The sequence below is a fragment of the Choloepus didactylus genome, chromosome 7, assembly GCF_015220235.1.
Source record: "Choloepus didactylus isolate mChoDid1 chromosome 7, mChoDid1.pri, whole genome shotgun sequence".
NCBI lineage: Eukaryota > Metazoa > Chordata > Mammalia > Pilosa > Megalonychidae > Choloepus > Choloepus didactylus.
In genome coordinates, this window is record NC_051313.1 from 117773951 (window position 1) to 117798694 (window position 24744).

A 24744-nucleotide genomic window follows, 5' to 3' on the forward strand; every position below is an offset into this window, starting at 1 on the left:
CCCTGTCACCATCGTGGGCAGGTGCTGGGCCCCAGTCTGAAGGCCTGGGTTTGAGAGGTGTCTGTGTGTGTGTGGCAGGCACGCTCCAGGCCTAGTAGCTCCTTTGTTAACAGAGGTCCTTCACAGGTCCCGATTCTGAGCCCCAGCTTTCCCATCCGTTAATGGAGCAAGATGAGACAAAAGTCAAGGACGTGAACAGGCATCTCTAGAAGTTTCTAGAAGTCCTTGGCTGGCACCGTAATGTCTCTGGGGTGGAGATTCTGGAGGGGCAGCGCTTGAGGCTGCCGAGGGCCCACAGAGTCGCCGAGTCCGGGCTGCTGCCCTCCCCATGGGAGCTGTCGCAGGCTGGGTGGCTTCCCCAAGGACACTTGTGGGTGGGGTGGGGAGTTGTCCACACTCCTGCATCTACACAGATGGCTGCAGTGTGACCACTTGGTCCTGGACCAGAGGGACCCAGTAATGGCTGCTGCTGCCCGGACCCTCTAAGTCTTGGCATCGGGGGAGACGGAGCAGAGGCTGAGGGCTGGCTTAGTGGGGAGGTGTGTTTCCACCAGCAGTGCGGGTCCGTCAGCCCCATTCTTGGGAGAAAGCTGCCTCCTCTGCAGTAATTGCTGCCTCCCCTCCATCCTGCTTAATAATTTAGTCTCTCATCCATATGGAATGAGGGTGCAATGGGCGCTGCGATTTTACGGTTCTTCAGGCTGGAGAGGACAGGGCCTGGGGCCTGGGGGCTGGGGGAGCAAGGACAGGCCCAGGCTGGCTTTTTGGAAGGGGCCTTCCAGGTGACCCTGCCCCACCCCTCTCTGGTGGACGGGATTGTCCATTCTATTGCTTTCCCTCCTCTAGAACCTTTTGATCAGGGACCTAGGCAAGAAGTCCCAATGGTGAAGCTAGAGAAACTGTCTTTCATGTTCAGCCTAGTCTCTGTGGAAAGCTCTGCTGGCCCCTGAGCTCCCGGCAGGGACAGAGTTTACACCTCTTTGAACCTTGGGTTTTCAGGTTTTTGCTGACCTGTTTAACCAACACTTCTGCAGCACTTAGCAAGCACCAGGGCTGTTTTAAGACCAGTTGTGAATATTAATCCATTAATCCTAATAACCCTAACAAAGCCATCTGAGGGAGGGACCATCATTTACTGGTTTTGCAGATGAGGAAGTGGAAGCCGAGGAGAAGTGAAGTGACAGGTCCAAGGTCACATGGCTGGAGTAGCTGGCGTAGCTGGGATTCCAAGCCAGACAGTTTGGGCCTGGAGTCTGGGCTCCTACAAATGACCGCAGTGGCGGCAGACAGTGAAGGTCTTAGATGCACACCAGAGAGCCAAGTCGACAGCTCTGAGCCGACCCTCTTTCCAGCCGTGGAAGCAGCAGGGGCTCTGTCTGGAACCGGCAGTGCCCCCACAGCAAATTGGCTGTCTGCCCCGAACTGTTCCATCTGAATACTGGTGACAATTACTCTTTGGCCCTAAGATGGCCCCTTACTCAGAGGGGAGGCGAAGCAAGTCTTCCCTGCTGCTCTGCCCATCCTCTCCCCTCCTCCACCAGAGGGGCAGAGGAACCTCAAGTTGGGGGTCCCAGGGTCTGGCCTGGAGCATCCACCCTGCCGTCCTCCTGCCCCCGTGTCCACCCCTCAGACCCCCTGCCCCTCCCCTTCTCCTCCCTGAACCACTTTCCTACCCCTCCCCTCTCTCCTTTCAGCTCTCATCATCCTTCAGGTGCAGTGTAGTACCCAGGTGTGGAGCTGGACTGCCTGGGTTCAGGTCTAGCTGTGCCTGGTTCTAGAAAGTCACTGAGCTTTTCTGTGCCTCAGTTCCTTCCTCTGTATAATTGGGGTCATTTTTATGTAAGAAGCTTAGAACAATGCCTGGCATATATTGGGTACACAATAGAAGTTAGCTGCTATTGTTATTCCTTGTTACCAAGGGTCCAGACCAGGAACCATCTCCTCCTTCAGAAAGCCTTCCTGGCTTGCTCCAGCCCAGGTGCCTCTGTCACCCACCCCAGAAACCCCAGGGCCTGCTCTGACCACTCAGCACGTATAATATTGTGGACCAGTTGCCTACTCTGTGCCAAGTAGTTTCCATACATTATCTCATTTAAGCCTCACAGCACCTCTGTGAGGCTGGAGTATGACCCCCTTCTCCTGATGAGGACACTGAGGCCTTAGGAGGCCAAAGAGCTTGCACAGGGTCCCAGAGCAGAGAATTGGGTGTGCCCAGAGCCCCGGGGCTGGGGGGTGACCAAAGGGGGAATGAGGAGAGGAGTCAGAGCCTCAGGGCCACAGTACCTGAGGCAGCCACTGTGGGGGATGTGGGGGGAGGGGGTGGGGTGGGTTCCCCATTTTGCAAAGCTCACTTCCCTGGCTACTGGTGGTGGTGATCCCTGAGGCGGGAGAGAAGCGGTGAGGATGATGTCTGGGGTCAATGGAAGGCACCAGGGGCATCAGGAGGCCTGGGTCCTGAGCCCTGCGGGATCTGTGGCCGATCTCTCACCCTCTCTGGGCCTCAGTTTCCCCACCTGTATCTTGAGGTGGGGGCAGCATCCTGTGAGGCTGGAGTGGCTGCTCAGGCTGCCCGTGGGTGCATTGGGGCACCACTACCCTCCTTCGCAGCCATGGCGCCTGTGCTGGCTATTTCCCAGCCAGTGAGGGGGGCAGCTGCTCCCGTGAGTACCCAGGCCGGGCTGGGAGGAGAGCAGGGAGACAGCACAGCCTCAGGGACAGTCCCAGGTCACTGCCTTCTGAGGGCGGCTGGTGGGAAGGGGGCATACTCTGGCTTGAGAAGGCAGCTTTGGGGGCACAGGGTCCAATGGTGTGGTGGCGAGGCAGGGGACTGTCCCCTTCACCCCCTTGAGGCATTCCCCAGGTGCCCCCACACAGCCCAGCACCTGGAGCGATGGAGACAGCACAGGACCCGGGTGTCCAAGGTTGGGCTGACCTCTCCGGGCACCAGGGGTGTCTCCTCTGTGAGGAGGGTGGGCCTCATGGGCTCATCTATTGTGCATGTTCCTTTGCAGACCGCGAGCGCATTGGGCAGGACTCCGCGTACGAGCAGGAGGGGAAGGTGCAGTTTGTGATTGACGCGGTATACGCCATGGGCCACGCGCTGCATGCCATGCACCGTGACCTGTGCCCGGGTCGCGTGGGGCTCTGCCCGCGCATGGACCCTGTGGATGGCACCCAGCTGCTCAAGTACATCCGAAGCGTCAACTTCTCAGGTGGGGGCGCAGGGCAGCGGCAGCGGAGGCGGCTCAGCGGGCTCTGCCCACCCCCGAGAGTGCTGGGCCTTGCAGCCAGGAGGTCTCCTGGGCTCCGGGTGGGGGTGGGTGGGGTGCAGCAGGTGTGTGTGGGGGGGTCTCTCCAGATGTTCCCAAAGGGAGAAACCTCCCAAGATGTCCCACGGAGGGGCCTCCCCGGAGGCGCCCCTGCCCTGTGCTCCCGATCCTCCCTGCCTCTGGGTAAAGGCTCAGCAGAGAGACTGAGTATGTGACGCCCACACAGGCATCGCGGGGAACCCGGTGACCTTCAATGAGAATGGAGACGCGCCCGGGCGCTATGACATCTACCAGTACCAGTTGCGCAACGGCTCGGCCGAGTACAAGGTCATTGGCTCCTGGACCGACCACCTGCACCTCAGAGTAAGAGCCTGGCAGGGGACCCCGTGGGGCTCAGAGTCACTCCCGCCATTCCAGCCACTGACCAGCCCTGACCCCGGGCTTGCTGCTGCCAAGTTGGGGCCTCCTTCCCAGTGCCCCCGCCCAGGTCTCGGAGGGCCCAGAGACCCCTGCCCCAAAATGGAAGAGCAGAGCAAGAGGGGCTTCTGCTGCCTCTCTGGCCCCTCCACTCTCCCTTAGCCTGGGGCCTTCATGCCTGCTACCCAGTCTTTGGGGAAAAACCTCTGGATAGATGAATCACATGGGAGTCAAATGGCTAAAAGGGTCGGTGGGTGTGGGGAAGTAAGGTGAGGGGGAGAGAGCCGCATGTGGACAGAGGACAGAGTTCCGAGGCAAAGGGGCACAGGTCAAACGGTGGGGTTTCTGACATTGGCTAGTAGGCAGGGAGCTAATTTAGGGCGAGTCCTCCAGCCCCCTCAAACCACGCCAGAAGACAGTTCTGACAAGGGGGACTTCTGGGTCATCCTAGCCATTCTTTCCCAGCCCTCGGAATGTCCCAGGATGTGGTGACATTCCCTCTCTGGTTCACAGTGTCCCAGCCATGAAATGGGGCAGCCTTTTCAGGAGGAAGGACCTGTGGTTCCTTCCCCAAGGAGATGCCTTGTGGACTGGCCCCCGCCTTGCAGGGTGATGAGGTGAGCTGTGCTTGGGGAGGCCACAATGTGACGTCTCTGATGGACCAGAAGACTCAGGAGGCCGGGTCCCCAGCTGCCTCGGTTGGCTCCGGTTCAGTGACCCTTGGGGACTTGCCTCAGGTCTCCGCTGTCTCCTCTTGTAATAATCCCTTCCACTGGGGAGCCCCTGATGCTCTGGAAAGCACTTTCCACCCATGCTCTCATTTAGTCCTTGGCAATCCAAGCCCTGGGGAGGCGAAGGAACTCTCCTAAAGTCACACAGCCTGTAAGGGCAGAGCTGACTCCCGTCCCTGTAACGGTGCTCCTGGGATTGCTGAGAGGAGAGAGACAGACAGACAGAACAGGGCAGGTGGGAGCACTTGGCAAAGTGGGAACAACACTCCACAAATAGAGGCAGTGGGGCTCAGTGACCCAAATTCACTAGTACGGTAGCTGATTCTGAGCAGCTTTGGCGGAGCAGTCACTGTTCTAAGCGTGTTACATTACTGAGAGGACGACAGCTCTCCTCCTCACCCCTGAAGGCCCCACCCCGCCCCCTCCCCAGCCATACAAGGCCTTGCCACCCAGCAGAACCAGCTCCTGGGTTGTGAGACCCTTGCCCTCTCCTGGCCCACAGTGCCCTGGGTCCTTCATAGCCCCTCACCCATAAAGCCTGGATGGAGTCAAGGTAACGGAGGAGGTACGGTGGGACTGGACCTTGACCTTTACAGCTTGCCCTCTTTGTCCTTGAGCGGCTCAGCTAGGGCTGCACTGGGGTGGGGGTAGGGGGTGTGGGTCACAGAGCAGGCAGGGCTGCGGGGACTGGGGAAAAGGCCTCACACTGCCTGGGGTCTGAAAGTTGAGATGGCTTCTCATCCCCAGTTTCCCCAAGAGATGCCTCCCACCCTCACCCAGGGAACGTTCTCAGGGCTCGGATCCCATATATTAGTTCCCGTCATCAGGGCCTGGTAGACAGTAGGCACTCCTACACAAACATGAATACCTACACAAACAAGTGAATTGAGTGCCTACTGTATGCACATGGCTTTTATATATGATGTCTTCATCTACACATATTTTTCTAAGTACAAAAAGTACATGATTATTACAAAATATTTACATTTACAGACATTGTAGAAAGTGTGAGGGTCCCCATAATCCTGCCTCATACTGAGAGCAGCTGTGATGACTGAGAACAATTTGATGATGCAGGTATTATTTTCAGTTCTTGCAACAGCTATGCAAATAGGTTTTATTATCCCCATTTTCCAGTTGAGGAAACAGGCTCAGGGAATTGCAGCAACTTGACTGGAGCTGGTAAGTGGTTCCATCAGGATTGGCAGGGGCAAGGGTCTGGTTCCAGAGTCTTTGCTTCTTTCCCTGGGACCTCCTGTTGCACCCATGGGTTAGCAAATGAAAGAACCTGGAGTCTTTTGTTGTAATTAAAGGAATAAGGGTGCCAAGCAGCCAGCAATGCCTGGTGCTTGGAGGACTACTAGAAGTGGAAGGGTCCTCTGTTGGTTTATCAGTGACCTGCCACTTTCAATCACCCAGGGATTCTGACATTCTGGGATTTGGTGTATAACTCAAGGTTCCATTTGATCCTCTCTGGAAGAGCCAGATTCTGGATAATGTATTCACCAGATACTGAGAGACATTCTGGTGTGAAATGAGCCCTAGATGGGGTCAGGAGAACAGATTCCTGGTCCTGACTCGGCACCTCAGATGCTGTGTGACCTCAAGCAAGTCGCTCTGCCTCTCTGAGTTTCCCAGCATTTGTAAAATGGTGCTAATAAAATCAGCCCCCACTGAGTCACAGAGTTACTGGGAGGTGATGGCATGAAACTGGAGGTGCTGGGGTCCTTGCTTCCCTCTCTCTTTGTGCTTACCGTTCTGTATTGGAAGTACCTTTTTACGTCTGTCACCCCAGACAGAAGAGTGGGAAGGACTCTAACATATGTTAATGCCAAGTCTCTGGACTTCACTTCCTGGGCAGTCATTCATTCATTCATAGATTCCACAGATGATTATTGGGCCCCTCTGATGAGCAGCCCTGTATTAGAGACCGGAGGTTCAGCAGGAAATAACCACAAAAGCTCTTGCCCATGTGGAGCTGACATTCTAGTGAAATAGAAAAAAGTATTTCTGTTTAGACTTCCAAATGGAAGTCACCCTCAGTAACAAAAGACAAAGAGGCTTCATATCTGCTCTCATTGGACCAGCAGGGAAACAAAGGCTCAGAGGGGTCAAGGCGTTTGCTCAAGGACACACAGCTCGTTAGCAACAGAGCCCTGTGGCCCACAGGACTTGACTGAGTTTGTTCCTATTTGCATTGGGGCCACAGATTTTTCCAGATGAGAAATATCTCCCCCACTGCCCCCCCAACCCTGTGTCCTCTAGGGAAGGGGCCTCTACCTCCTGTCTCAGCTCCGACCACAGGGTTTTTCCTGCCTCGTGGTCCCTGCAGGACAGTTGCACTGACACTGTCTTGCCTTTTTGGCTTCTAGGGTGACAGGCAGCCCTGTCGTGCCCAGAGCCACAGGACATCCTTCCTCTTTAAGGCTTTCCTCCCACCCCAACCTACCATGAGGCCATCTTTGGATTCCTGCCCCACCCCACCCTACCCTTCCCCTCAGCCCCAAGCCAACCAATCGGTTATGCTTTCTCCAGGAGTGAGCATCTCACACCCGACACAAACGCGGCACCGGTCTAGCCAGCCTTGCTGCTTTCTAAGAATAAACTCTTTTCCTAATAACCAACCTATTTAGAGCAGGCGCTTCGAATAAGGCTCCTGAATGCAGTCAAGCTCTCTTTGCCCAGTGCCTGGAGCTTTTCTGGTCCTCTCACTTACTTTCCAGAATATTGTAACGTATTCGGTAGGGCGCTACAGTGCCCCTGTGGCTCCTTTGCTCGTGGTGATTGTGTTTTCAGAGAGATGTAATTGTGGCTAGCACTAATATAGAGCAAGATATAAAGAAATGCTAACCCCTAGGTATTCATTAAGTGTTCTGTGAACTGAACCTTTGTCCATAGCTTTCTGCTGGGCCCAACTCCCTGTGCTTCTGGGAGGAGGCACCACGGGCTGGGCCATGTCATAGGGCAGTGTGTCTCCCACTCCAGCATGTGCACAAATTACCTGGGGAGTCTCGTTAAAATGAAGATTTTAAGTCAATATATCTGGGGTGGGGTTGAAATTTTGCATTTCCAATTAGCTCTTGGGTGATGCTAATGCTGCTTGTTTTGGGACCACTGTGAGTAGCAAGGCCTTGGTTGCTGGGAGTCAGGGCTCCTGGGTTCTCTCTACTCTGACCCTGATGCTCTGTGGGACTCCAGGTTGTCACTGCTGTTCTCTGGGGCTCAGTTTCTCCATACACCCCTTGAGGGTGTTGGATTAGCTCAGCGTCCCCCGTGGATCAGCTGTGACTGAATCATGCTGGGAAGCTTCTTTCAATCCTGCCGTCTGCTTCAACAAGTGCTGGTGGGGCCCAGGAGGCTGGATTTTCAGCTGACTTAACTGGGAGATGCAGGTGCAGGGCCGTAGGGCACTGCCCAGCGGGACGGTCCAGGGCACTGGGTGGCGTGTCCTAAGGCCTGCTCCATGGTGCTGTCATTGCCAGATAGAGCGGATGCACTGGCCGGGGAGCAGCCAGCAGCTGCCCCGCTCCATCTGCAGCCTGCCCTGCCAGCCAGGCGAGCGGAAGAAGACAGTGAAGGGCATGCCGTGCTGCTGGCACTGCGAGCCCTGCACGGGGTACCAGTACCAGGTAGACCGCTATACCTGTAAGACGTGTCCCTACGACATGCGGCCCACGGAGAACCGCACTGGCTGCCGGCCCATCCCCATCATCAAGCTCGAGTGGGACTCGCCCTGGGCCGTGCTGCCCCTCTTCCTGGCCGTGGCGGGCATCGCTGCGACTGTCTTCGTGGTGGTCACCTTCGTGCGCTACAACGACACGCCCATCGTCAAGGCCTCCGGGCGCGAGCTCAGCTACGTGCTGCTGGCGGGCATCTTCCTGTGCTATGCCACCACCTTCCTCATGATTGCCGAGCCCGACCTGGGCACCTGCTCACTGCGCCGTGTCTTCCTGGGGCTGGGCATGAGCATCAGCTACGCAGCACTGCTCACCAAGACCAACCGCATCTACCGCATCTTCGAGCAGGGCAAGCGGTCGGTCAGCGCCCCGCGCTTCATCAGCCCCGCCTCGCAGCTGGCCATCACCTTCAGCCTCATCTCCCTGCAGCTGCTGGGCATCTGCGTGTGGTTCGTGGTGGACCCCTCCCACTCGGTGGTGGACTTCCAGGACCAGCGGACGCTCGACCCCCGCTTCGCCAGGGGCGTGCTCAAGTGCGACATCTCGGACCTGTCGCTCATCTGCCTGCTGGGCTACAGCATGCTGCTCATGGTCACGTGCACCGTGTACGCCATCAAGACGCGCGGTGTGCCCGAGACCTTCAACGAGGCCAAGCCCATCGGCTTCACCATGTACACCACCTGCATCGTCTGGCTCGCCTTCATCCCGATCTTCTTTGGCACCTCGCAGTCGGCCGACAAGGTGAGCGGCGGGGGCGAGAGGTGAGTGGATAGTGGGCGAGGGTGAGAAGGCGGTGGAGGGGAGTGAGCGGGGGCAGCCTCCTGGCCACCCCTGGGCAAGCTGGCTGGCCTCACACCCTGCCCCGGGCATCCTTCTTTCCTGCCTCATTCTGCCTCCTCTTCAGTCACAAGTTTGTGTTTGCTCTCCCTCTTGCCCTCTCACCTCCTTTTTTTCTCTTCTTCCTTTCTCCTTTGCCTCCTCTTTCTTCCCTCTTCCTGTCTTCCTCTGATCCTGTCTTTCCCTCCCCCTCTGCTCCTTCCCTCCTTCCTTTCTATGAGCCTGGGATGCTGCACCCCCTTGCATGCTTCATTCTTTCCTACTAGCCTCCATCTTCCTTCTCTCCTCTCCTCTCTTCTCCCTCCTCCGTCCATCCCTCTCTCTGCCCTCGTAGGCTCCCCACGGGCCCAGAGGTGGGAGTTGTTCCAGGCACTCGCTCCCCCTCTGCCGCACCCCATGCTGCCTGGAAATCGAGGAGCCTGCCGCCTGGCAGTGCCATCTGAGGGTCCCCCCTCCCTTGGTGGGGGCTGCAGAGGGGCAGCCTTCTCTGGTTCTGACAAGATCTGGTCCCTGAGGAGTTTGCCCACATCCCAGTCCCACAATGCCTGGGGGGCCCGGGGCGGGGGCAGTGTGTGTCCTTTATCTTGAAGAATTGGGAGTCCCTGAAAATCAAAGGCCAGAAACTGGGAGGATCGTGATGGAACAAAACCCCAGCTCCTGGTCTGAGCTCTGTGTCTAACTGCAGGATCCAGGGTAAACCAGCTGGTCCACTGCCTTGGTTTCTTCATCAGTAAATTGGGACCCTGATCCTCCCCAGGCAGCCCTTACGGGTGTTGTGACAACCAAGTGATGCAATGGCTATAAAAGCAGCCTTATGCTTAGCAGGCTGGGGAGGCTGGAGCTGAAGAAGCCGAGGAGGGTGGCGGGGACTAGGCCAGAGAAGTGCTGAGGCAGCAGATGGAGGACCCGGGAGGCTGTGGGAAGGAGGCTGGGAGAAGGGAGCACTGCAAGGTTCTGAGCCGCTGAGGGACGTGATCTGACTTAGGCTTCAAAGAATCCCTCTGGCTGCTGGGTGGAGACCTGAGGAGGCCAGAGGCAGCAGCAGCGAGGCCAGGGAGAAGGTTACGGTAAGAATCCAGACAAGAGGCGATGGCGGCCTGGAGCAGGGTGCTGGCTGGGGAGGTGGTGAGAAGTGTGGGTTCCGGACATCTATGCAGGAGGCGCCAGTAGGATTTCCGATGGATTGCATGTGGGGTGGGAGGCAGAGGAGGAGGCAAGGATGACTCGGCAGGGATGGGTTTTGGTCTGAGTGATGGGAAGGAAGGGGTTTCTAAGTTCTAAGATGGGGAAGACAATGAGGAGCCCAGGTAGGGGTGGGAGATCAGAAGCCCTTTGGACATGCTAAGTTTGGGATGCCCATTAGACATCCAAGTGGAGCTGTCACGTGTACGGTTCAATGTACAACTCTGGAATTCGGGGATGAGATCCCGGCTGGAAGTGTAATTATGGGTGGGATTTAAAGCCATGAGCCCGAGTACAAGCTCCTAGGGATGCTTGGCATTCAGTGAAGCTGCCACCAAAGCTGCCATGGGTGGGATGCCTGTTATGTGCCAGACATTTTGCCTAGTGACCACCAAACCCCACAGCAGCTGGCGAGGATAGGTGTCACCATCCCTGTTACAGATGAGAACACAGAGGCCCAGAGAGGTGAAGTGACTTGCCTAAGGTCACACAGCCACAGGGGGCAAGAGCTGGACTTGACCCTTTCTCTAACTCAGGAGCCCCCTTCCTCCCTCTACCCCACCCCCACTCCATAGTCCCCACTGTCGCCCTGCTGCTCTGGGACCCTCTCACCCACCCTGGGACTTCCTTGGAAGATGCCCGCCTTCTGTGTCCTTCACTCCAAATCCCTTGGGCCTGGCCCAGGGAGGCCGTGGTACATCTGCCAATGGGGGCCCTGTGGGCTGGGGACTCCAGGAGGCAGACTTTGGGGTTGGCAGTGACTGGCCTGCACTCCCAGACCAGGCCTGGCTCCAGGAGAGTATGGCCACCCCACATGCTTGGGCCAGAGGAGCCGCCAGGGAGCCATGTCTCCCACCACTTTTCCCCCCAACACCTGCAGAAGGCCAACCTGCTTAGGACAGCTACAGCAGGAATCCTCCAGCCCTCAGCACCACGGGGCCCACAGAGCCAGTGGGCAAGGCCGCCCCACCCCCCAGGAAGCTAGCAGCAGGAGAAATTACTCTCAACAATAGCAGGAGGCCCTTCCCTGGCCTCCTCAGGGAGTAAAGGCATGCGGCTGGGAGGCGGACAGCATGGTGGTTAAGCCTCCCTTACTCGCCTTCTCATCATTCCCTCTGGCTGCCTGCCAGCACCCTGCTCCCCCTGTGGTTTAGACCCTCCCACCTCCAGATGCCGAGGCTCACCCCCCACTCTGCCCCACCCCCACCCCAATCTCTCCAAGCAACCCTACCCACCTCTGATTGCTCCCTTTTTAGAAGGATCCCTCAGCACTGATTGTGAAACTGAACCTCTGAGATGATCTCTTTTGAGGCCCAGAGAGGCTGAGGGACTTGCCCCGGGTCACACAGCAGGCCAGCCTCACACCAGCATGTGATTCTAAGACCCAGCTCTGCTTCTGACTGACCATATGGCCGGGGACACAGCCCCTCTTCCTCTCTGGACCAGGTCTCTGCCTCTGAATGTAGAGGGCGGTGGGGGAGATGAGCTCTGAAGTCCCTGCTGGGTCAGACCTCGGGCAGCCCTGGGGCTATTCTGGGGCCTGTATCTGTGCCTTACCCAGCCAGAGCTAGAAAATGCCCCAATGAAAGCTGCAGGCCTGGCTGCTGGGTGTGCATGTGTGTGAGTGTGCATGTGCACACATGTGCTGCGCAGATTGATCACAATGTGGGGCTGTTGTGAGGATTTTGGAATGAGCACAGGAGTGTGTATGTACAAATGTGTAAGTGCCTGTTTGTGCATGTGCATGTTCAGCAGTGGGTGGACAGTGTGTGTGTATGAGTGCACACCTGCAGATAGAGTAGGGGAGGGCTGGTGTGTGTGCTCAGGGGGTTGTGGCTGCTGGTATGTGCATCGGTGTGCAGATTGAGTGCATATTCCCAGGAGTGTGTGCACAGGTGTGTGTGTAAATACATGCACGCAGATGTTAGTATGCATGAGTGTGTGTGTGTGCTGAGGTATGTGTACAGATGTGTATGCATGCATATGTGTGTATGCATGTGTGTGCACCCAGGTGCATGAAGGTGTGTTGTGTGTGTGAGCCCAGGTGTGTCTGAGCCAGGTGGTGTGAGAGTGCAGCTGTAAGTTCATGTGTGTGTGTGTGTGTGTGAATGCAGATATGCATGTGTATTTAGGGGTCCGTGTGAGTAGGCATGTGTGTGCACCCACATATGTGTGCAGGTGTGTGTGTGCACAGGTGTATGTGTGTACGCATTTGCACGTGCTCAGCTGAGCCTGTCCCCCCAGGGTGCAGGTGCTGGCTCAGAGTGAAGCTGTCTGTGCCGCTCTAGTGAGCAGGTGGACGGATTTCCCAGCATTAGCCCAGATTTCGAGGGCTTAACACCGCTGCCACTTGGCATTACTCTGAGTCCAGAATGGGCTTTCTCTACCGTGTGGGGTTACTGCTCAGCCATGCTTGAGCAGGATGTGGCCAGGAGGCCGGCCACAGTGTTTGTACCAACTCGGAGAATCTCAAAACCTATCAGGGTTGGCCTGGGTGGAGGCTCCTCAGTGTCCCCACTACCAGCCCCTTTAAGGGCCCCTCACACTCTGTACCCACCAGCTAGTTCCAAAACAGGAAATTCATTGTCCATCATCTATGGCTGCTCCTTTCTGTGCCCTTTGCCCCACCCCAACATGATCTCTGTCCTCAACCATCAACCCCAGCTCTGATACCCTCCTTCACCCTGGGGAACAGGTGACTAGTGAGGCTGAACACAGGACTCTTTGCAGAGGATGGAGTGTAACAAGGGCTTGACCAAAGAGGGAAGCAGGAGTGGTGGAACCAGAATCACCAGGCTGGGAGGCAGGTGGAATGGCAGAGAAGGTGAAATCACATCCTGAAGGCCGCCTCTCACTCTGACTGCCTTTAAGACCTCATCCCTCATCCGTGCCTGGGTCGCCTCCTTTCAGGGGTGCCTCCTGGGTTCTACAGGACCACTGCTTCCCTCACAAAGGTTAAGAGGTCACCAACTCCTGGTGACGATGTACACCTTCACACAGGCTCCAGGAAACGATGCCCTAGCCAGAAGCTCCAGTGACACGGTGGGAATTCCGGATGCTGGAGGAGAGGAATTGGCGGTGGGCAGCCCCACTTCTGTGCACAGAGCCAGCCATCTCCCAGAGGCCTTTGCCTCCACATAGTTGGCACACACGGCCCAAAGAACACATGGGCATCACACACCAGCCAGGATTTCTTGGCTTTTCCTTTGCCTTCCACAGAAAAGATTCCAGATCTTCAGAAGCTATGCTGCCCGAGCACTCTGGGATGGCTGGAGGAGCCCCAGGGCTGCGTGGGAGGGAGAGGCCCCAGCAAACAGGAGTTCCCAGAGAAGCTTTCCTCAGATTTGATATTTACACCCCTTGTTAGATTTTGGTCTGCAGAAAGGGATCCTCAGCTGGGGGGCAAAAATATGAAGGGAATACCAGTGACTGTGAATACCTAATTTGCAGGGCCCATTGCAAAATGAAAATGTGGGGCCCCTTCTTCAAAATTCATTTAGTGTTTTGAAATGGTGGCAGCAAAACATGAAGCGAAGTGCAGGGCCCTTCCAAGCCCAGGGCCCTGTGTGACTGCACAGGTGGCATCCCTGTGAGCTGACCCTGCCTGTCGATGGCTGGGACCCCTGGGGCCCAGAGGTGGGGAGGGGGCTCCCCCAGCACCCCATAGCAGGCCAAGGCAGAGTGGAGTCTGGAACCCAGGCCTGTAGCCCTGGGAACCCCCAATGTAACAAGACACATTCTCTGTCCCCATGGAACTCCCAGTCTGATGATGAAGGCCAGGTACAAGCCAGCTCTTGATTACCCCAGGTCTCTCTCATTTCCTCCAAGGGTCTGTTTTGGTGCTCTGGAACCTGACCCCCTTCCTCACCCTGACCTCTGGCCCCATCTCAGGGGGTGGGAGAAAGGGCCAGCACCCTCCCACTGGCTTGCCATGACCTGCTGCCTGTGTGCTGGGGACAGCTCTGTGTTGGGGGCAAGAGTGTGAGTTGGGTGTGAAGACAGGGTATATCGGTCTGTGCCCAGAGGGCTGTGTACTCACTGGGAATAGGCTGCCGTTTCCTCTGGGCCAATGACATTTTCCCGAATGGTAACAAATAAAACAGCTTCTCCATGCTCCCAGCCTCCTCCCCATGGAGCCCTGCTTGACGTGGGCCACCTCAACCTGGAAGTGGGGCATGTTCTGTCTGGATTCACCTGGACTTGTGGTAGCCTTGTGTTTTGGGTGAGGTAGGTGCTATCATCCTATTGTACTGATGAGGAAACAGGCCCAGAGAGGGAGCACACTCCTCAAGTCACACAGCTTCTGCTCTGCCTCCACCTATCTCCTCCCAGAACCTAGAGCTTCTCCAGACCCTCTCCCAAAGGCCTGGGGAGGGGTGGCTGGAAGTGAAGACCTTTATGGAGAGAGGGGCAGGGGATGCAGAGGAATATGGCAATGGGAATACTTGGCCCCTGCCTTCAGGGGACTGCCAGATAAGCCAGGGCCCCATAACCTCAGGGAGCAAATCCAGACTCATGCCCTCCACTGCTGGGCTGGCTGCAAGGATTGAAGGGTGCCATGGGGGGTCAGAGAGAGCCAGGGATCAAGCGAGGCTTCCTGGAAGAGGTGGCATATTAGCCAGATCCCAGGGGAGGGGCCTCAGGCCCAGAACAGCAGACAGGGGTTGAGGGTACAGAGCACTTCCCCTGATACCCACACTTGGGGGGCACAGCCTGGATGCCCTCACCCCTACCTCCCCTACCACCCTGACCCAGGGGCCACAGAGGGGCAGCTGAAGCCTGGGAGGACAGGAAGGCAGGGAGGAGGCTGCAGGGGGATCCCCGACAGAGGCTAGGGGAATTGCTGGGCCCTGCCTGGAAGGCCCCACTATTGAGGAGTGGATTATCCAACACCCAGATTAATGGGCTTTCATCTTGCTAAACATCTGTCACTGTTAGTGCTGGCAAGCGAGCGTGAAATAAGCTTCGACCATGCTGCCACTGCCATATTGGGCTGGGCAGTGTGGCTCCCTTGTCAACAACCTGCTTGGCTCCGTGAGGTGAGGGGGCTGGGGTGGGACTGGTCCCAGGGTCTGGGGCACAGCCGTTGGGAGAATCTTCAAGGCAATTCAACAGGTGTTCATCTCACTTGCAGCCCCGTGCAGGGGACTGTTCCTAAGAAGGGTCAGCTGTGGTCCCCTGTGGGATCCCTGTCCCTCCCCCCTTGGCATATCTCAAACATTTATATGGGGCTGACCAGGTTCCAGGCAATGTTTGACACACTTTTAACAGTTATTAAGTCATTGAATACTCACAAAAGTCTTATGAAGTAAGGACTATAATCGTCTTGCCCATATGAGGAAACTGAGGCACAAGGATGTGACTTGTCCAAGATCACACATTTAGAAGTGGAGCCAGGATTTGAATCTGGGAATTCCGGTCTAAAGTCTCGGCTTGTATCTGTGACCCCACACTCCCTTCGGCCCAAAGCCAGGGGGGCAGGGCGGCGTCCCCAGGCTCTGTCTCTGCTGTATCTGTCCCGGGGGTACGCAATGGATGGTGTCGGGGCCGCGAGGCCCGGGCCGAGCCGCTCTGACACCGCCCCGCCCGCCCCCAGCTGTACATCCAGACGACGACGCTGACGGTCTCGGTGAGTCTGAGCGCCTCGGTGTCCCTGGGGATGCTCTACATGCCCAAGGTCTACATCATCCTCTTCCACCCGGAGCAGAACGTGCCCAAGCGCAAGCGCAGCCTCAAAGCCGTCGTCACCGCCGCCACCATGTCCAACAAGTTCACGCAGAAAAGCAGCTTCCGGCCCAACGGCGAGGCCAAGTCCGAGCTCTGCGAGAACCTCGAGGTCCCAGGTGAGCGCCAGCCCCGCCCCTCGCCCTCGGTGCCCGCCCCTGCCCCGCCCCTGCCCCTCCCCCTCGCGGAAAAGATCTAGGGGGCGCCGGACCAGCCCCGCCCCGCCCCCGACCACGCCCCATCCCTGGCCCCGCCCTCTGGGGTGGGCACTGGGAGAACCCGGAGGCCTCAGGTGCGTGGCCCGCGCCGCGCGGAGGCGGGAGCTCCGGGAACACCTTGAAGCACCAGGTGAGCGCCTGGTCTGCCCCGCCCTTTCCTGTAGCTTTGGAGGAACTCCAAGCCCCTCTCCTTCCGGTGTCTCCCTTCCAGGAATCTATACCTGACCTGGGGTGGGGTTATGGGGGGCCCCGGTTCAGGCAGGGGACCAGGAGACTCCGGAAGTTCTCTGCCCTGGGACCCACATTTCCGCTTATGCCCTTTAAACCCCTCTGGAGAGAAAGGGTTGTTTCAGGAGGGCCCCTGGTCCCTGGAGACTCCAAAGGGATGAGTCCTAGGGGTTACCATTTTTTGAACCCTTTCTGTGTGCCAGCCCTACTGAGTGCTGTTTTTTTTAATGCTCACAGCATCTTTGAAAGGCAGATATTTTTATCATTTGCCTAATGTTGGTGAGAAAACAAAAGTGAGAGAGGTGGGGTCTCACCGAAGTCACACAGCAAGCAGGTGGCAGGGCCAGGACCTGACCTCAGCTCTGGTGTCCCTGACGCCTCCACCTCCCTAGGCACACGGAAGCCTCTGCCTGGGGTGAGGCCACAGGGACACCAGCCTCTGGGGCGGCCTCCATGGGCCTCACTTCCAGCTGCTACAGGGTGGTCACCCCATCCCAGTGCTGGCCTTGGCTCCTTCCTCAACCTATGAGCAGCCCACATGGTTTAAATGGGAGCTCCTCCTGCCTCCTCTTCTGTCTAAATATCTTGGGGGCCTCCATTGGAGGGGAAGGAAGGAAAAGAGCCCTCCTCCCACCTACCCCCCACCCCCAAGATTTTCAGATCTTGTTGGGGCCTGGGAGTCAGCACTGTTATCTCCCCTCCAGTACATTTTTGATGGCAGCAGGAGGGATGACTACAGAAAGTCCCAGAGCAGAAGCTCCAGGGAGGAGGCCCTGCTGTCATCCCCCATTTAAGGAGAAACTGGAACCTTTCTCTCCTCAGTGTGTTTGGGCTGGGGACAAGGAACAGGGTGAGCAGGCCACCTCTTATGGAATCCCTACCTTGGGCCTCTGGGGGATGCATTTTCCCTTCTACTCTCAACACTGTTCCCTTGGAGAAAATATGAACTGTGAAAAGCAGGGAAGTCACTTCCCATATGCAAGCAGGACTTTGCACTTCCCAGAGACCTCTCCCCTCTTGGGTGATCTTCACAGCAGTCATGTAGGCCCTGGTAAGGCTGGGGTTTGATCCCTAGCTGAGACCCAGAGAGGGTGAGTGACTCTCCTGAAGTCACACAGCAAGACAGTGGCTGGCCTCTGTGCACCCTACTGCAATGTCTGTCCCTTGGCCCTGACATCATATGGTCTCCCTATCTCTGGGGTCCCATCCTCTATGCCAGTATACCTGGCTTCTCATTCAGCACCCCTTTGATGAATCACCCCCTGATGATTGTATACACCCCCACCCCCTTGCCCCATGGCCTCGCGGCATGACCTCCTCCCAGAACCCCAACCAGCTTCTCCATCTACAGCCCCAGGCTCCCTCAGAACTGAGAAGAGGCAGAGTGTGCTCACAGGACCCCCATCTCAGGCCTTTGTGCCCACCCAGATGTCCAGAAACCTCATTCGAGGTTCCCATGAGGCCTCTCTGTCCTGGGCAGTGAACCGCCTCCCGCTGCTCTGCCCAACACTCCTGACTTGCACTTTCTCTCTTTGCATGGAGATGTTCCCTTCCTGTGCCCCTTTGGGGTCCCATCCCCTGCCAGGTGCAGGCCAGGCTGACCGTCAACCTTGGCTCCAGTGCTCCTGAGACCCCCACCCAGAGAGCGTGGGCAGCTAAGTGGGGCTAACGTCCTGTCCCAAAGCATGCCGCTGATGGTGCTGGGAAAGCCGCAGGAGAATGTGAGGGTAGGGTAGAGAGCTCTGATGGCCCCACATTGACATTTATCACTCGGCCTCAGCTCTGGCTGGTCTCTTGGGGATAGGGACAATTACCCACCCTTGCCAGAGCGGGAGAGGTGTGGAGGCAGGGAGGAAAGGAGAGACCCAGCGTTCCCAGTCCCTTGCTTTCTGCAAAAGATAGAGGAGGCTTCCTCACCCCACCCCCACAGGCCACAAAGGCCAAAGGCCAGAGGCCAGCGCTCCTTGCCCCCACTGCCTCTCGGTGTCCTAACAGCAGGAGCCATGGAGCTGCTGGGTGGGAGCTGGGTAATTAATTCTGGGGACAGCGGGACCAAGGGGGTGTGAGCAGGGGGAGTGGGGAGGTGTCACTCCAGTGGAGCAGGAACATTTTTCACTCTGTCATTGGCAGGCCACATATCTTAAAACAAACAACAGAATAAATAATTCAGGACCTCGATTGTAGGCAGATTGTACGTAGAGACATAAGGGGCGACAAATGGGGGCTGTCTGCTCATGCCTGCCGCTGCCTGGCTAATTGTTATCCCAGGCGGTGGTGACTGAAAACCAGCAGCCAGGGCCTGACCTCAGCAGTGGGTGGGAGAGTAGGGTGGGCGTCGCCCTCAGCAGGTGAGGTCAGGGGTCCTCTCCCCACCACTCGCCACACTGAGGCTGCCCCTGGACTGTTGCTGCCGCCATCCTGGCCTGGCGGTAGGTATTTCAGCCCTGCCCCTCTGCCCAGCATTTTGCCAGCCAAGGGCTTACTGTCACTGTGATTTTACACCTGAGGGAGTTAAGGCTTAGAGAGGATCGGTGAGGTGGGAGGGCCACGTGGCAGGTGCTGAAGCCCCCTAGAGAGGAGAAGGCAGGGCTGGACCCCAGGTCTCCTGCCTCCTGGCCTTGTGAGCCTCACAGTTGGCTTCTGGAGGACCCCAGCAGATTCAGTGCCCTTGTGTGGGACCGAGGCTCTGCTGAAGGGCTCTGGGGCCCCTGGCTGGGGGATGGGGGCTAAGTATCCCCTCCCTCCCCACCACAGGTTCTGGAACCCGTAAATTGGGTTTTCTAGAGGAGACAGCTCTGGTCTTCAGGGAAGAAAGGTGCCCAGCAGTCCTTTATCTCCCCGCCACTCTCTCTTGCCCACCCAAGTGCTCCCTGGTGCCCCCACAGCCATGCCTCCAGCTCTCATTTGCCTGCAGTCGGCGGCAATTTTGCTGCTGCTGCTGCTGCTACTGCTACCACCCATTTTCCTTCACCTCTTAGCCAGGACCTGCTGACGGGTTTTACAGGTTTGGAAACTCAATTTTATCATTTCATCCAGGGGGTGATAGAGCCCTGGGGAATTGATTCTCAAAAACCTCATCTGCAAGCAAGTGATTTGCTGAGTTGCTGCAGGATCTTTTTTTTCTGTCAGTGGGGGAGAGGGTGGGATAGAGATGTTGGGGGCTGGGGAGCCCCTCAGTAAAAGAAGTCTAGACCAAAAGGACCACCCGTGTTGTATTCTAGGTGGGGAAACTGAGGCCTATCAGAGAAGGGAAGGACCTTTCTGAGGTCGCAGGGGGAATTTGAGGCCTCCCTGCAGCTGGAATCCAGGGCTCCCATTTCCCAAGCACCTGATATGCACATGTCTCCCACCTCCCTTTCAGCGCCTTCTGCCATCCCTGGGTGCCCCAGCCCAGGCCACCTTCAGGGTACTTCCCCATCAAAACTGGCCTGTCCCACGTTCCTTCCCTCTCAGTTGTCCAGCACCCTGGAGGGAGACTCATCAGTTTAGAAATGAACATGGGAATTTTTTGTAACTGTGAGGTGCTGCTCTGTGTTCTTATTCTTGTGGATACCGTGCCTTTTTTTTCCATCAGCATTTGTCCAAGCGGCACTTAAAACTTGCAACTTCCCTGCCATTGCCCAGCCAAGTGATTCTTAAGCCCCTGCCTGAATGTTCTTGCTGACAGGGAGCTTACTACCACATAACGCGGCTGTTCCACACTGAGCTCTGGCCAGGAGGAAGTGCTTCCTTCGGGTCTCCCATTTGGTTCCATGGCGTGTCCCTCCGTGCACCCTACCCACAACAAGTTTGCTTCTTCCCATGCAGGACAGACCTTCCGATGGTTGGATATAGCAATACATAGCAAGCTGCGCTGCTAAGACAAGTGGCCCCAGAATAGAGGAGCTAAAATCAGATATGTTTATTTCTCTCTGACCTAATAGCACACAGTGTGTGCAGGAGCCAGCGATCAGTTTCCTCCCATCTTATTGTTTCAGCCGCTCCTGGAGGGTCGTCCTTGTCCATGTGGTGGAAGGTGGTTGACCTCAATGTCTGTTCTGCCCGTGGAAGGGAAAAGAGATGAAGCTCAGGGGAAACAATCTCCTATTTTGATCAAGTGACATGGAAACTGCACATGGCCCTTACACTCACAGTTCATGAGAATGTAGTCATGGGGGGGGCATGCAAGGGAAGCTGGGAAATGTAGTCCTTAATTTGACAGTCATGTGCCCAGCAAAGACTAATGTGGGGAGAGGTCTGGGGGACGACTTGCTGTTCACCATGCTGTTGTCCCCCCAGTTCCCTCTTCTCTATCAGACACCCCTGGTGGAGCCTCCCTCTGGGCTGAGGGCCCTGGCAGTGGAGTCTAGCAGCTTGAGGACTCACTCCCACCCAGCCTCCTCTCTCCACACCAGCAGGCTGACCCGTGTCCCGGTGGCATTACTGCCTTTGATGATTCTCCTTTCAGCTGCCCACAGCCCCAGAGAGAGGCTCCTCCACCTCCTCAAGAGAGGCCCTAAGCCTAGGCAGGACAGAACAGAACCTAGGACCTGGTCAGGCTCCTCACCCCTCTGGCCTCAGTTTCTCAACTGTCCAATCAGGGTGACACTCAGCCTCCTCATTAGGCTGTTGTGATGGCTGAGCCGGGGCGGGGCAGGGGAGGCGTGGCCACTGACACTGCCCACAGGGGGCGGAAGTCACCTTCTGGCCCTGGAGCTGGCACTGTGCTGGGCCCAGTAGGGGAAGGGTCCCAAGGGGGCTGCGGCCAGGAAATGAGAGCTACCTGGACATGCAACCCCAGACCCCATGTGGGGTGAGCAAGGCCCAGAGTGACGGGTACAGGTCGGGGAGACCCAAGGCTGAGGCGAGATCAGGATTCCAAAAACAAAGTCTGTATGCTCAGAGGGTCCTGGGGGTCCAAGAGGACTTACATTTTCCTCAAGCATTGGGGGTAAAGGGTTGAGTCAATCATTTGCCTCAGTTTATAGCCAGGATCATCACAGGTCCTTGCAAGGCCTCCCCTCTGGTTTTAATTTTTTATTTCCTCAGCCCCCATTCTCCACTCTCTTCCCATCCCTGGGACCACCATTCTAATCTGTTTAATGTATATTCTTTGTGTGTGTTGTTCTAAAACATGTCAAACTTCCAAAAAAACTACCCTCTGATAGTACTCTATGTAAGTTGATCTGATTATATCATAAGTATAAACGGTTCTTTTAAAGTGTGGTGGAATGAGGAGGGGTGGGGAGGTTCTCAACAAGGAGTGGCATTGGGGTGTGCGTGTCATTTCTAGAGAGACACAGAGAAGAGGGATGGATGTTCCCGGCCAGCAGGGCAGCCCCAGCAAAGGCCTGGAGCTGGGTTTGCTGTGTGTGAGGATGCTGGGCTGAGCCCGGAGGAGTGCCAGGAGCAGTGGCGGGAGTGATCTAGGGGTGGCGTGAGGTTGGCTCTTGGTTGGGCGGGATGTTGACAGCTCAGTTCTGGAGTCTGGTGGGGAGAGGGTTTGAAAACGCTAGCCCCTGACTTCTGGGCACCCCTGGTCTCTTTCTTTCCAGCGCTGGCCACCAAACAGACCTACGTCACCTACACCAACCATGCAATCTAGCTCGGCCACTGGAGCCAATCAGGAGGTGGAGGAGGGACGACCTGAGACCCTTGTGGATGGTGCATCGGGCCAGGGTCTCTCCCAAGGTCCCAGCGGATGTCCTGCCTGTCCGTGGGTGCCCATGGACAAGGCTTGGTGCTGAGGATGGCAGAGCCCCCGGTGGTCACTGATGGGCAGCCTGGGCCAGCTGGGTGGACGGCAGGAGGAGGATGAGGGGCTGGGGCAGCTTCAGGCCACCCCAAGGGCCTGGGGCTTGGACCATTGCCCCCTCCTGGCCCCAAATAACAGGGGCTTAGGTTGTGTGGGCCCCAGCACTGGTTTTCTCTCTCCCTCCCTCCTCCTTCTGTCCAATTGGTGACTTAATCTGTCTCCGTGCCTGTCTTTATTTTCTCTTATCTCTTAGCATCTCCACTATTTATCTCACCCTGTCTCCGTCTGTCTGCACTCTTGCTTTTTCTGTATCTTCTTTCTGACTCTTGCCTCTGCTTCCTCTCCCTTGTCCACACTCCATCCCCAGTCTCTTGTTTTTCTCTTGTGCTCCATCAATGTCTCCCCTCTCTTGCATTTTTCTTTTCTATCCTCTTTTGATTCCCCTCCTTGCTTCATTTATGTCCAGCCTTTGCTCCCCTGCCCTTGCCACCCTTTCCCAATTCATCAAATCTTACATGTTGCAAAAGAGGAAAAAAAAGGAAAAAAAAAATCAAAACACAAAAAAGCCAAAACAAAAAGAAATCTCGAGTATGTTGCGAAGTGCTGAGTCCTCCTGGTGGCCTCTGTGTGTGTCCCTGTGGCCCTCAGCCTGCCCGCCTGCCCCCTCCCGTCTGCCGCGTGTTCTGCCTGCCTGCCCCTCCTGCCAACGACACGGAGCTCAGTGCCTGGGTGTTTGGTGATGGTTATTGATGACAATGTGTAGCGCATGATTGTTTTTATACCAGGAACATTTCTAATAAAAATAAACACATGGTTTTGCACCTCGGCTCCACATCCACTGAGGGTCTGGCTTGGAACCACAGGCTCATCCGACAGCAGGACGGGCTGGCATTAGAGGGAAGAGGACCTGGAGGTCGGCAGAAGGCTGCTACCCGGGCTGGACGTCCAGGGAGATGTGGCAGGGCCTTGGGCAGGGGGAGGCCAGGTTTCCAAGTAAGGGGCTGGCACATTGTAAAAGATTCAAAAAACCAGCCGTTGGTGGTCCTTAAGTAAGGAAGATGCTCTGCCCCCTGCCCTGCAGCCCCTAGGGAGGGGTACTCTCTGTCCCCTGCCCCTCCTCTGTCCCATGTCCCTTACATCTGGGGCCCTACACCCACCCCCACTCCCAGCCTTTCTTCTCCTTCCAGCCAGGAAGTGCTCCTCTTGAGAAATTGGCTTCCTGGCCTGCCAGCACCCACAGCCCACCTGTCCTGCTTGCTTTATCTCCAGGTCACAGGTGCTGAGATGACGTGTGTCTGTCCTGGAGGTTGTAGAGTGTGTGTTCCTGTGTGTCCTTGACTGTACCCGGGTCCCCAAGCATGGCGCAGGTGTGTGTGTGTGTCTCTCTGGGCTATTCGTGTGTGTGTGCTCTCGGCACCTCAGTGTGCGTGTTTGCTGGTCTCATGTCATCGTCTGTGTGCCGGGCTGTTTAGGCAGAAGCGAGTGTGTGTCCACATCACGCCCACGTCGTGAGGGTCTCTCTCCCAGGCTGGCAAGTGTGCAAATGTGTGTTCGGCTGCAGCTGGCTTCCTTGGCAGGTGGGGAGGTGGGGAGCAGGAAGCGGTTAGGGGCTGGGCTCTGCCTGGGGGAAATGACAGAGCCCGTGACACAGTGAGGCCGCAGGCAGCAGCTGGAGCCCAAGCTGCTGGAGCCGCCCCCTCCTGCCCCACCCCTGTCCCGCCCCCAGGCCGGCACCCCCTCCTGCCTCCTTGCTGGCTGACAAGGGTGTGGGGCACCGAGGGGCTGAGAGACCCTGGACGGGAGCCAGGCAGCTGGCTGGGGCCTGGGTGCAAAGGTGAGGCTGGGGGCACTAGTGCCAGGTGTCAGTGCCCCCTTGAGAAGCCCACCCTGACTCCTGGGGGAGGGTGGGCTCACGCACATCTGTGCTCAAGAAATCCGTTCTTCCCTGGAAAGTCTGTTTGAGGCTGTGTGCGCGTGTGGGTGCAGCCCTGGGTGCCTCGTATGTGCTCAATAAATGTTTGTGAACGGAAGGAGGGAGGAAAAGGAGCGTCTCTCACTTGTCTTGCTGTGGGAGACTGCCACCCAGAATCCATTCCCCCCAGGCACCCTAGCCCCAGCCAGGCCAAACTAGTAAGTTGGACCAAGAGTATGTGCAAGAAGCTTTGCGGGCAGGGTGTGTGTGTGTGTTGGAGGGGAGGGGGTTCAATGTGGAGGGGGAACACAGCCAGCTCTACAGCTGGGTGGTTCCCCAACAGCACTCACCTACCCCAACTGGGCACCTTGCCCCTCTCTGGCCCATCCCCCTCTTGTCGTGGTTGGGGCCCTGAGGCCCAAGGCTAGAGGTTCTGGCCTGGAACCTGGAGGTTTGACGTTTGTTTGCAGGGGGCCCCCACCTGGGAGGGTGAATGCTCTAGGTTGGGGGCTCCTTAGGTTCTAGGGGAAGATTCACCTCTCCAAGGGAGGTGCTGTCCCCTCTACTCCCCTCGGTTCTCAGGGGAGGGCTATGGGGAGGGTGTCCCCTGCCCAGGGTGGGAAGGAGGGTCAGCCTTCCTGGCCTGTGGTGGGGAGGTGGTGGCTGAGGGAGCCCCTTGGAGTCAGGTCAGGCCCAGGGTGGGGCTTAGGTCTGTCAGGCATCCCTGAGGCTTGGCCTGGTCTGTGCCTGGGGCTCTGAGAAGGTAGGGGGTGGGGAACCCAGGCCATGCCCTTGGGGGGCCACCAGTCCAGTGG

General features: G+C 57.0%; 1 protein-coding gene across 7 annotated transcripts in view; it reads left to right on the forward strand.

The window, feature by feature from the left end:
• The window catches only part of GRM4 (glutamate metabotropic receptor 4), a 115775-nt gene extending 93360 nt beyond the window's left edge, over nucleotides 1–22415 (forward strand). For 4 of the 7 annotated variants that reach the window (XM_037844502.1, XM_037844501.1, XM_037844506.1 and 1 more), the window contains 5 exons: nucleotides 3012–3212; nucleotides 3496–3632; nucleotides 7900–8835; nucleotides 15710–15956; nucleotides 21818–22415. In XM_037844502.1, the coding sequence (XP_037700430.1) occupies nucleotides 3012–3212; nucleotides 3496–3632; nucleotides 7900–8835; nucleotides 15710–15956; nucleotides 21818–21867 (1571 nt within the window). In that variant the 3' untranslated portion in view covers nucleotides 21868–22415. Of the gene's footprint in view, nucleotides 1–3011; nucleotides 3213–3495; nucleotides 3633–7899; nucleotides 8856–15709; nucleotides 15957–21817 lie in introns of those variants that run through there. The other 3 variants (XM_037844503.1, XM_037844505.1, XM_037844504.1) reach the window with 3 other exon arrangements.
• Nucleotides 22416–24744: the final 2329 nt, after the last annotated feature.